We start from the raw sequence: 12,993 nt of genomic DNA, 5'->3' as shown, positions 1-12,993 counted from the left end.
TGCTCTGCCCTGGTCCACAATCGCCACCTCACTGGGTCTGCCAGCTGCCTCTTGCATACTCAGGGTCCACCCGCTGCAATCTTGTGTGCCCCAGATGTCTTATGTGCTCCCGGTTGCCTTAAGTGCCTGGTTCTCCCTGTTCTCTGTGCGCTGCGACCCAGGCCCGGCTGCTCCTCTCCGCCCCTCCTACTGGTCTGGATGAATGGGTGTACTTCAACTTCTTGGCTGTCCGACTTCCATTCACATAAATTTTCTGTCAGTTCTGGGTGTTATTCTGCCTCTAAATTGTTGTTGTTCTAATCTTGGTTGTGCGTGGAGGTCCAGTGCGTCCACCTATGCCTCCATCTTGCCAGAAGTCTCAGCCCCCACTTCTGTACTTCTGCCTCAAGCCACCCTGCCTGAGCTATGAGGCAATATTAGATGCCTGCTACTTGTGCTTGTGCTTGGAGATTCCAAGGCAAAGCCAAGCTTTGAATCTAGGCTGGCTGGTGCTAGTGCCTGTCCTAGGGCCACTTAGCTGGAGGGATGGAGGCTGGAGGCTCACTGAGGCCTGCAGTTGCTTGTTTGGAATGATTTAGGAAGCTGTGAACCGTGAGCAAAGATCAGCTCTTCATATGGAAAAGTTACTGTTAACAGCTTGGATGGGCCCTTAAGTTGGGTGGCACAGAATCTCAGGGGATCTTCAGGGCAGGCCAAAAAGTGTTAGCCAGGTTGATGGAGTCTCAAATATGGCGACTGCCTGCTGGCTCTGTGGTTCTGTGGGGAAAGGGTTCAGAAAGGGACAGTGGCTTCTGCCCAACTTTCTATCAGAGAGAAAACTCTCCCTGAACACTGGCCTTGATGCCCAACACTTCAGTTCTTCCCTGTGTGCCACTGGTGCCTTTTAAGCTGCTACCCTAGTGCTGGAGCTCAGAGGGAGTGAGTTTGAGTAAGTCCGTGTGTGGGTTATTTAAAGGGAACTGCTTGGAACTCTAGAAGTTTTTTCCATTGACTCAATCTTGCTGGTTTTTGCAGCCAGAAGTTATGGGGACTTAACTTCCTGGTAAGTCCCCATAACTTTTGATGGCCTGGATGGCCTATTGTGGGGCTGGGACTCCTTACTCCTGAGACATCCCTTCCAAATTTGTATTCACCACATGTGTATGTGGGACCAGTATGTTCTCTTCTCAGCCCCTGCTACCAGCCTGGATGGATATAGTTTCTTTAATTCTGTAGTTGTCAGACTCCATTCAACTTGATTTCTTACAGTTCTGAGTGATGGTTGTTCTATAGTTTAGTTGTAATTTTGATGTGGTTTTGCAAGGAGGCAAGCCTTGTTTACCTATGCTGCCATATTAACTGGAAGTCAAACCTGGTATTTTGGTCTCCCTTTGCAGATAAGGATGATAATCCCCACTTGTTAGGATTAGATCTCAACAATATATGAAAGTGATTGTTATGGTACTTATCTCTCATTACATATTGATTTTTCATTCTGTTTTCTGCTTCCATAGAAGTAAAGGACTTCTATTTAGAGTTTTCACAAACACTACAATGGTATACAAAAAAGAAAGAAAAACAACTGGGATTTTATTGAGAATGGCTGAGAATATAGGTATGCTGAGAATGGTTCGAATTGAGATACAGACTACCTCCTAGGTTCTCCATTTTTTGAATTTCAAATTCTTTGGACTTCGCAACCTTTTTTTCTTAATTACATTTTTTTCAATTTTAACTTACTCATAATATACACACCAATGTTTCTTAATTTAAACTCCCTAACTTGCAAATCTCCATCCCATTTTTATTTTTAAAATGAAAGCAGGGATTTAAACTTTTTTTCATAATACCTCATATATAAGAATGTTTTAAAGAGGAGAAATGTCCTTAATGATGTTTGAATTTTTCTATCTGTTCAGAGATCTTAGGAACATATGACCCTTGGTCTGTAAACCTCAATGCTTTATGAAATAGTTACTTTTTCAATTGTAGACTTTCAATCTCTAATATTTTGTTTTTAAAAATAAAAGTTGTACATATTATTTTAAACACTCCTTATACATTAGAATTGAGATTCATTTTGATATATTCATGAATAACATTTTTTGAAAATTAAGTCCCACAAAAAGAGAACAACAGGTTTGGAATACAATGTAATATATTTAAAAAGGAATTACATGTGTTTTATTTTATTTTTTTTATTTTTTAAACATTAGTGGTTTTTTAATTATTATTTTTTTAATCATTGTTCATATACAGTTTTCTCCTTTTTACTCCCAATCCAGTCCCCCCTCCCACCCTCCCCACTTCCCTCCCATTACCACCCTCCCCTTAGTCTATGACCATGTGTCCTTTAAGTTTGTTCCTGTGAACCCTTCCCTCTGTTCCCTTAAATTCCCTCTTCTCTCCCCTCCGGTCACCATCAGCCTGTCCTCTATTTCAGTGTCTTTGGTTATATTTTGCTTGTTTTTTTGTTTTGTTATTTACGTTCCTGTTAAAGGTGAGATCATATGGTATTTGTCTTTCACTGCCTGGCTTGTTTCGCTTAGCATAACGTTTTCCAGCTCCATCCATGCTGTTGCAAAGGGTAGGAGCTCCTTCTTTCTTTCTGCTGCATAGAATTCCATTGTGTAAATAGGCCATAGTTTTTTGATCCATTCATTTACTGATGGGCATCTTGGTTGCTTCCAGCATCTAGCTATTGTAAATTGTGCTGCTATGAATATTGGGATGCATAGGTTCTTTTGAATTGGTGTTTTAGTATTCTTAGGATAGAGTCCCAGCAGTGGAATTGCAGGGTCAAAAGGCAGATCCATTTTTAATTTTCTGAGGAAGTTCCATACTGCTTTCCATAGTGGTTGTACCAGTCTGCAGTCCCACCAGCAGTGCACTAGGGATCCCTTTTCTCCACAACTTCTCCAACACTTGTTGTTTGTTGCTTTGTTTATGATGGCCATTCTGTCTGGTGTGAAATGGTATTTCATTGTGGTTTTAATTTGAATCTCTCTGATAGCTAGCGATATTGAACATCGTTTCATGTGTCTTTGGATTTTCTGTATGTCCTCCTTGGAGAAGTGTCTGTTCAAGTCCTTTGCCACTTTTTAGTTGGATTCCTTGTTTTCTTAGAGTGCAGTCATGTAAGTTCTCTATATGTTTTGGAGATTAGACCCTTGTCTGAGGTGTCATTGGCAAATATGTTTTCCCATACAGTTGGTTCTCTTTTTATTTTGATACTGTTTTCTTTAGCTGTGCAGAAGCTTTTAATTTTGATGAGGTCCCATTTGTTTATTCTTTCCTTGATGTCCCTTGCTCTAGGGGACACATCAGTAAAAAAGTCTCTTCGTGAAATACCTGAGATTTTCCTACCTACGTTCTCCTCTAGGACTTTAATGGTGTCATGTTTTATATTTAAGTCTTTTATCCACCTTGAATTTATTTTTGTATATGGTGTAAGTTGGTGCTCAAGTTTAATTTTTTTGCACGTGGCTGTCCAGTTCTCCCAACACCATTTGTTGAAGAGGCTATTTTTATTCCATTTTATGTTGCCTCCTTTGTCAAATATTAATTGACCATAAAGACTTGGGCTTATTTCTGGGCTCTCTGTTCTGTTCCATTGGTCTATGTGCTTGTTTTTATGCCAGTACCAGGCTGTTTTGATTACAGTAGCCTTGTAATATAGTTTAGTGTCGGTATTGTGATCCCTCCTACTTTACTCTTCTTTCTCAATATTGCAGCAGCTATTCGGGGTCGTTTATAATTCCATATAAATTTTTTGAAGTGTTTGTTCTATGTCTGTGAAATATGCCATTGGTACTTTAATAGGAATTGCATTGAATGTGTAAATTGCTTTGGGTAGTATGGACATTTTGATGATATTAATTCTTCCAATCCATGAACACAGTATATGTTTCCATTTGTTTGTGTCTTCCTTGATTTCTTTCTTCAGTGTTGTGTAGTTTTCTGAATACAGGTCTTTTACCTCTTTGGTTAGGTTTATTTCTACATATTTTATTTTTCTTTTTGCTATTTCAAATGGAATTTTTTCCTTGATCTCTGCTTCTGCTGTTTCATTGTTGGTGTACAGAAATGCCTTTGATTTCTGGATATTGACTTTGTATCCTGCTCTTTTGCCAAATTCATTTATTAGGTCAAGCAGTTGTTTGGTAGAACAACAGGATTTTCTATGTATACTATCATGTCATCTGCAAACAGTGACAGTTTTGTTTCCTCCTTTCTGATTTGGATGCCTTTTATTTCTTTTTCTTGTCTGATTGCTGTGGCTAAAACTTCCAGTACTATATTGAATAGAAGTGGTGAAAGTGGACAGCCTTGTCTTGTTCCTGATCTTAATGGAAAAGGTTTTAATTTTTGCCCATTGAGAATGATGTTGGCTGAAGGTCTCTGATATATGGCCTTTATTATGTTGTGGAATGCTCCCTCTATTCCCACTTTGCCGAGTGTTTTTATCATGAATGGGTGCTGTACCTTATCAAATGCTTTTTCTGCATCAATTGATATGATCATGTGGTTTTTGTCTTTGCTTTTGTTTATGTGATGTATTACATTTACTGACTTGCGAATATTGAACCATCCTTGCATCCCTGGAATGAATCCCACTTGGTCATGGTGTATAATCTTTTTAATGTATTGTTGGATGCGGTTTGCCAGTATTTTGTTGAGGATTTTAGCGTCAATGTTCATCAGTGATATTGGCCTGACGTTTTCTTTCTTTGTTGTGTCTGTATTTGGTTTTGGAATTACGATGATGTTGGCCTTATAAAAAGAGTTTGGGAGATTGCCATCTTTTTGGATTTTTTGGAATAGTCTGTAAAGGATAGGGGTTAGCTCTTCCTTAAATGCTTTGTAGAATTCTCCTGTGAAACCATCTGGTCCCGGGCTTTTGTGTGTTGGGAGTTTTTTTGATTACTGCTTCAATTTCTTTTGTTGTTATTGGTCTGTTCAGACTTTCTGCTTCTTTTTCATTGAGTTTTGGAAGATTATATTTTTTCTAGAAAGTTGTCCATTTCATCTAGGTTTTCAAATTTTTTTGGCATACAGTTCTTCGTAGTAATTTCTTACAATCCTTTGTATTTCTGTGGTATCTGTTGTAATCTCTCCTCTTTCATTTCTGATTGTGTTTATTTGGGTCTTCTCTCTTTTTTTCTTGATGAGTCTGCTTAAAGGCTTGTCTATTTTGTTTATCTTTTCAAAGAACCAGCTCTTGGATTCATTGATCCTTAGAATCGTGCTTTTAGTCTCTATGTCATTTAATTCTGCTCTGATCTTGGTTATTTCCTTCCTTCTGCTTGCTCTGGGATGCCTTTGTTGTTGTTCCTTGAGTTCTTGTAGACGTAGGCTTAGGTTGTTTTTTTGGAATGTTTCTAACCTTTTTAGGTGGGCCTGTATCACTATGAACTTCCCTCTCAGGACTGCCTTGGCTGTGTCCCATAATTTTTGGGTTGTTGTGAGTTCGTTTTCATTTGTTCCCAGAAACCTTTTGATTTCTTCCCTAATATCATTCTTGACCCATTCATTGTTTAATAGCATGCTATTTAATCTCCATGATTTTGAGTGTTTTTGTTTTTTTTTCCCTTCGGGTTGGTTTCTAGCTTCAGTCCCTTGTGGTCTGAGAAAATGCTTGGTATGATTTCAATTTTCTTGAAATTCTTGAGGCTTGTTTTGTGTCCTATCATGTGGTCTATCTTTGAGAATGTTCCATGTACATTTGAAAAGAATGTATATTTAGCTTATTTTGGATGGAGGGCCCTGTATATATCAGTAAAGTCCATTTCATCAAGGGTATTGTTCAATGCCACAATATCTTTGTTGATATTTTGTTTAGAAGATCTGTCCATTTTTGATAGTGGGGTGTTAAAATGTCCCACTATAATTGTGTTGCTGTCCATATCTTTCTTGAAGTCCTCTAAGATTTTCTTTATGTATTTGGGTGCTCCTATGTTGGGTGCATATATATTTACAATATTTATGTCTTCTTGATGGATTCTTCCCTTGAGTATTATGAAGTGACCTTCTGGGTCTCTCTTTATGGACCTTTTTTGGAAGTCTATTTTGTCTGATATGAGTATTGCTACCCCAGCTTTTTTTTCCTGTCCATTTGCTTGGAAGAATTGTTTCCAGCCCTTCACTTTCAGCCTGTGTAGGTCTTTTATCCTGAGGTGGGTCTCTTGTAGACAGCAGATATGTGGGTCATTTTTTCTTATCCAATCAGCTATTTTATGTCTTTTGATTGGAGCATTTAATCCATTTATGTTTAAGGTTATTATTGATAGGTACTTATTCATTGTCTTTTATGTACGTGTGTTCCTCTCTCTCTCTCTCTCTTTCTTCTCTCCTCCTTAAAGCAGTCCTTTTAGAATCTCTTGCAGAGCCGGTTTGGTTGAGATGTATTCTTTTAGACTTCTTTTGTCTGGGAAGCTTCTTATTTGGCCTTCTATCTTGATCGAGAGCCTTGCTGGATATAGTAGCCTTGGTTGCAGACCTCTGGTTCTCATTACCTGGCGTATTTCTTGCCATTCTCTTCTGGCTTGAAGTGTTTCCATTGAGAAGTCAGCTGTTAGCCTTATTGGGGCTCCCTTGTATGTTACTTCCTTCTTCTCCCTTGCTGCCTTTAAGATTCTCTCTTTGTCTTGCAATTTTGTCATTTTAATTATGATGTGCCTTGGGGTGGGTCTCTTTGGGTTCCTCTTGATTGGGACTCTCTGTGTTTCCTGGATTTGTGTGACTTTTTCTCTCATCAAATTAGGGAAGTTCTCCTTCATTACTTGTTCAACCAGGTTTTTGATCCCTTGCTCTTCTTCTTCACCTTCTGGTATCCCTATTATACGGATATTATTACATTTCATATTGTCTTGCATTTCTCTTAATCCCTCCTCATTCTTTCTGAGCCTCTTTTCCTTTTCTTGCTCTTTCTGGATGCTGTTTTCTACTTTGTCCTCCAGCTCGCTAATCTGATCTTCTGCTTCATCAATCCTGCTTTTCATTCCTTCTACTGTGTTCTTCAGTTCAGAAATTGTATTCTTCATTTCCTCTTGACCTTTGTCGAGAGTTTCTATTTCCTTTTTTCATGTTTATATAGTTTGCAGTGAGATTGATGTAGTTTCCCTCTAATTTCTGAAAGCTCATTGTGAGTTCATTGAACTTCCTGGTAATCATTGTTTTGAACTCACTATCTGATAGTTGAGTTGCCTCTATTTCATTTAGCATTTTTCCTGAGGCTTCCTCGTTTCCCTTCAGTTGGGGGTTGTTTCTTTGTTTTCTCATTGTTCGTGGGTTTCTTCTTTGTTCTTCTTGTTTATTAATTTGAACTGTTCTGATTCCCTGTAATTATGGTGTGAACTTCTGTGGTAGAATTTTTGTGTGTTTCAGTGGTGCAATCTCCTTCGTGTATCCTGGTGTTCACAGCTTCCCCCTACTCTTTTTTGGGATCTGTTGGAGGAGTAAGGCAAAATGGTTTAAAACAGCAAGATAGTATACTATGATATTTACTTTAGCAGCCAGTAGAGAAGAGATGGGTTATCCTTTGGCTCCTTAGAGTGTAGCTGTGATCCTCCACCCCACTATTCACATTTTAGAAAGGAGGGAAAGAGGGTAAGACTCTTATTTGGGACGAGAGGATTGTTAGTTGGATCTAGAAAGCTGTGAGGCTGTGGGAGATCAGCTTCTAAGGTAGGGTTGGACTAAAGATTAGTATATAGGAGTAGTGAGTAAAAGAATAGAGACAACTCCCACAATAGTATAGTTCAGAAAATTGCAAAGTGGGCTGAGATCAGGTAGGGGTATTGAGAAGCATTTACAATTGTATAGAGTAGGTCTTACTAGCAGTAATAGTAAAGTGACAGTCTTGTGGCAGAATCGATGAGGTCTAGATAACAAGAATAAAGAGTATAGAACCTTGAGAAGTGTATTAATGGAACGCAGATGAAGGATAGTAACTTATCAACACCTTGTGACTGAGATACCAGGGGGAACCTATCAAATGACAGTATAACCAGCCAAGCAAAGAAGATTATACAGAAAGAAAAAGAATACCAAAATATTATTAAAATAAAAAAATGTCGGAAAAGTGAGAAAAAGATAATACAAATTTACAGTAACTTGCAAGATTAAAACAAAAGGAAAGAAAAGCAGAAGATGTGGTGCAGGAGAGATAAATTTGGAGTGGAAAAAATAATATTAGGTTGAATGGAAGTGAAACATAAGGGATTGCGAGATAAAAATAATGAGAATTGAAAAAAAAGTCACATAAAACACAAGATAAAATCAGTCAACCAACAACAGCCAGAGAAACCAATCAAAACCAAAACCAAAACCAAAAAAACAAACAAACAAACAAACAAAAAAACCTCTTGTTGGTTTCTAACTGGCCAGACCAGTTTTTCTGATCTTGATAGCTTCAGCTGGCTGAGGGGCCTTTGAAATGCTTCTCTCTCTCACAACCAGAACTCAGCAAGTCTGTCAGGTACCCGGGGCACTCCCGAAAACACTGGCGCTCGAGAGTCAGTCTTCCCGACGAAGGTGTGGGAGCCCATCCGTTTCCAGCTCCGTGTTCCCCGCCGAACGAAAGGCTCTCCGACGGAATGTTGGCGCCTTTCCCGGCTCTCCCTGTCAGGCTGGCTGGAAATCTCTGAGCCACCACTGAAGGAACGCACCCAGCCCCTCGTCCCTCCTGGGATCGCAGCTCGAGATTCCGGGATCGCAGCGCGCGATTCCGGCCTCCCTATGGGGCGCGAGCCGAGCCCGGCGGCTTGTGCTCTCTACCGATCTGCACTTCCACCAGGCTAGAGATGCCCCTAGTCCTGTCGGCTAGAGGCTCTCACTTCTCGGTGGGTTTTCATATTCCCTGGGCGATTTTTTCTCAGTCCAACTGGCCAATCTGTTCCTTCTAGCAACCCATTCTCCCCTGGAGTTGCTCACCCCCGTATTCGGGGGAGGGAGGGAGCAGCGACTTCCCTCTCCCGGGAGCCCTGTGGCGCACCCCCAGACCCCGCGCTGATCCCTGGGCCCCTTTTGTCCTGTAGCCGTCTCCTTACCGTCTGGTTTTGCAGTGAGTGCAATAATTTCTGATGTCCTGCTTTCAAAAGTGATTCGGCAACCCAGCCCACTTACTCTGCCTCTCCACCGATCCGCAAGTTTCCCCCCTCTTCACAGAAGCTGAGAAAAACGCTGCCTAGAGTAAAGCCGCCATCTTCCTCCTCCTACATGTGTTTTATTAAACATAGAAGAATTGTTTGGCTATTTGACAAATTAGAGTTACTTCATTAATTTCTACAGTAATGTGTATTTAGATTTATAAACAGTAGGGTCACAGTATTAGGTTTGATACACAAATTAGTAAAAGCTGTATTCATTAACATTTTCTTCTGTATTATAGGAAAACAACAAAGGTTTTAAGGAACATTTTAAGAACAGATGAATTTGAAGATAAAGAATTATTTGTTTTATGTTTGGACACCTGCAAATGAAGTGGATCTGATAACAATAACTGTAATGGACTGTGACAGTTCAATTCATTTTTCATTTTGATGTTTGGGTATTTGATTTCTTCTAAAATGAGAGATATATATTAAACTGTAAAGAATTTTCTAATCAGTTTCAGCTTTGCAGGCAGTTTTGTAAATAAAGTGGGAAGAAACACAAGTAAAATTATGGTTAATGACATAGGAAGATTGTGTATTTATAATTTGTATGCTACTTTCAGTCTTTTGTTTTTCACCACTTGTAATAATAGAATGGAAATATAATCTATAAACATTCTCAAATTATAAAGTATTTGCTGCAATGTATATATGGCATATAATTTCTTGTTGCTGAGGTTGCTGCTGTTTTGTTTCACACTGATTTAAGACCAGCACTTGAATAATCTTTATAGTCTTTGCAGAGGCCTAGGCTGAGTCAGGCTGTTCAGGGTGTGAAGTTCTCAGGGAAATGAGGGAGAATACTTAATAGGCTTTTCTTTTCAAATATATGATTGCTCTAGGTTTTGAATAACATTGTCTAAGATTCATAATTAGTAGCAAAGATTGACAGTTTGGAAACAATTGTGAATAAAACTAAAGGTGAAAAATGCTGCTACTGACCACATGAACAAAAGTAATTGCAAAATACATTATTTCCAAAGAGGAAAAAATTTAGACATTTGTAAATAATTAAGGTACACTGAGATTCAGTTCTTTAATTTCCTATAACATGAACATGTAGGGATGAAGAATTTTGGTGCTTAAACTTTTGGCTCCTAGAACTTTTATACAATCTCTTGGAATTTGTCACTCTAAATGTTACTATTTCTAAAAACAAAATTTTCTTCCAAGACTGTGCCAAAAAATATTGCTGATATAAAGGTAAGTATAAACTCTCCTTACTTCTGTACTCTCAGGTGCTCTCATCTTTGAGTCTATTGGGAAGGCATTTGAGGCCATATTTGCTAGAAAGTTTATTTTAAATTGAATTCTGAACTCCTGAAACCAGGACCTTTTTGTTTCCTGGTCTTCAGTCTTGTTACCCAGTTTCAAGCTTTAAGTCAATGGTTGGTTTACTATCTTGGTCATTTAGTACCCTACTTTTCATTATTTTGTTCCCCAGAAAAATACATTGTGTTTTAAATAGGAAAAACTTCATCAGCCACAAAAGTATCAATTATTTTAAAATTAGATGTTTATACCTTTGGCCAATTTTTTTACCTTATTTTTACTTTATACTATAAGTTCCAGTATATGTGTGTGTGTGAATGCTCTCTCTCTCACACACACACAAAAAGGTGTATAATTTGCCATCATATTTATATTGGTTTGCTTTATTATTTGCCTATTTTCAAAGTCTTTTGATTCTAGTTTAAAATATTATGATAGAAACTGTTCCAGTTTGGAATCTGAAGAGCCCTTCCACAATGTGCTGTTACTAAGGCAAGACTCTCCAATCACACTGCCATGCTTCTTCCGAAACTTCTTAGTCCCCAGAGAGTGGGTATACTTTCTGAATCTGGTACTGACCTGGACTGGCAAGAATAGCATTGTTATTGGCTGTAATTGGTATGTTTTGAAACCATTTATAACTATGGTTCTCAAAAAGAGTTTGTATGTCAATAGTCCCCTAGGTTTCAGTCTTTTGATCCTTTCTTACTGTATATAATCAGAGCAAAGATTGTTTTATTATATATGCCTTTGCGCATATGTATAGTTTGATCAATCATTGTATATGTCCATTAATGTTCTTTGCTTGGTATGTAAATTAAAAGTTGAGCCAGGTCTTGTTTCTTTTTTTAAAAAAAAATAATCTGAAATGTTTTATTAAACACATAAAACCAACTATGGGCATGTTCTCTTGCTACTGGTGTTCACATATCTGGATGGGCTCCAGGTTGGACCAAACTCTCTTTTGTTATTGTTATTTTCTTTTATTGTTGTTTAAGTACAGTTTTCCCCATTTTCTCCATACCAACCTCCCCCACCCCCAACTTCAGTCCTACCACCCTTTGGCTTTCTCCATATGTCCTTTATACATGTTCCTTGATAGCCCTTCCCCTTCTTTCCCCCATTATCCCCATTCCCCCTTCTCTCTGATTACTGTCACTTTGTTCTTTGTTCTTTTTTTGTTGTTGTTCAAGGAGCATATACAGACACCTCTAATCAGAGCACAGATCACTTAAACAAATACTTAATTGGGTTAAATGGAAGCAAAATCATAATGCATGACATACTTCCTGCTTGAGGAAATCTTCAGATATTATAGCTATGCAAGATCAGGCTTAGAAATAATGAGCAATGACTAACACTCGCTTAGAGTATTTTGAGGACTATGGGGAAAACAACCAGACTAGATTTGTTCTCCCAAACCCAAAAAGGTTCTTTAAATAATCTTTTACCAAAATATAAAAATGATAGAAATTGTATTACAGTCTATTTATTCCCTAATCAACCAGCAGAAAATACAATAGGGACTTTAAAAGACAGTTTGTCATAGGACATGAAAGTTATTTTGCCCAGAAAAGAGGTCACTTGCCATAACTTTGTGGAAAAGATTTTGTTGGCACTCAGTAACCGCTCTTTCATTCAGTGTCTGGTTTGTACCAGGCCATGTGCTGGGTATAGGCCAACATCAATAGCAGTAGAGACATCTTTGCTGCCCCTAAACTTTAGGAAGGCCAAGACCTGGGGTAGGTGATCTAAAAAGAAGATGCACAGGTTAGCACTGACCTGGTCAAGATGAGTCTTATGGACAGACATAGAAGGGGTTTGGACTTTGTTCCAAAGGTGTAGAAAAATCATTGAAAGCTGGAGCCAGCAGTCTCTGAATCACTGTTGCATTGTAGAGCCAACTCTCAGGCTACAAAACAGAGACTGAATGGACAAGCAAGACTGGAATCCAGGAGTCCTGTGACAGGTACAGAGGTGGGGCAGCGAGGAGGAAACAATGAGAGGGCTTGGAGAGTTAGAAAGTAGACTTGAAAGGATTTGGTGAATTACTGGACATTGGGTTGGAAGGATTGCAGTTCAATGGGTCTGAGTTAGTGCCCAGGAAGCTCAATGTCTTTAAGAAACATGAGCCAAGAATTTTGGAAGAACATGGCATTTCCCCTACCTTTACTTCATGATTGAGAAGCTGGAGACCTAAAGCTGGTGAGTGATGCTCCCTAGGTCACTTAGCCTGAAAGTATGACTCCTGTTTTGGTTAGTTGGTACTTCATACTTATTTCTGTTTCAGTCTTCTGCCTTTCCTTGCTATCCAGCAAACCCCTGGGCAGAGCAGAGGTGACGATCTGTCATACAGAGCATTAGCATGAGCAGCATTTGTGCTAGTAGAAGATGAGATTAACAAAATTTGTTAAGGATCTGTCCTTATGTCAGATTTTGGCTACATGCTATACTCGTATTTTGTCTCATTTAATACAGTATTATTATTTCCAATCTGAAGAGATAAATTGAGACTCAGAGAGGTTACATGATATGTCTAAAGTCACATAGTTAGGACTTTATGGATCTTTCTGGTTCAGATTCAGGT

At 38.7% G+C, this 12,993-nt stretch overlaps 1 protein-coding gene across 3 annotated transcripts in view; it reads left to right on the top strand.

Annotated features, from left to right (window-relative positions):
* The window catches only part of CUNH8orf88 (chromosome unknown C8orf88 homolog), a 71,935-nt gene that overhangs the window by 27,137 nt on the left and 31,805 nt on the right, over window positions 1-12,993 (top strand). For 2 of the 3 annotated variants that reach the window (XM_045842186.1, XM_045842187.1), the window contains exon 6: window positions 9,371-10,656. The exons of the other annotated variant lie outside the window; for it this stretch is intronic. In XM_045842186.1, coding sequence (XP_045698142.1) covers window positions 9,371-9,412 — 42 coding nt within the window. In that variant the 3' untranslated portion in view covers window positions 9,413-10,656. Of the gene's footprint in view, window positions 1-9,370; window positions 10,657-12,993 lie in introns of those variants that run through there. 3 annotated transcript variants of the gene reach the window in all.

Source organism: Phyllostomus hastatus, unplaced genomic scaffold, assembly GCF_019186645.2.
Source record: "Phyllostomus hastatus isolate PE091 unplaced genomic scaffold, TTU_PhHast_1.1 phas_contig_38, whole genome shotgun sequence".
NCBI classification, from domain to species: Eukaryota; Metazoa; Chordata; class Mammalia; order Chiroptera; family Phyllostomidae; genus Phyllostomus; species Phyllostomus hastatus.
Note: the sequence above shows the minus strand (reverse complement) of the source record. Positions and strands in the feature narration are given on the sequence as shown.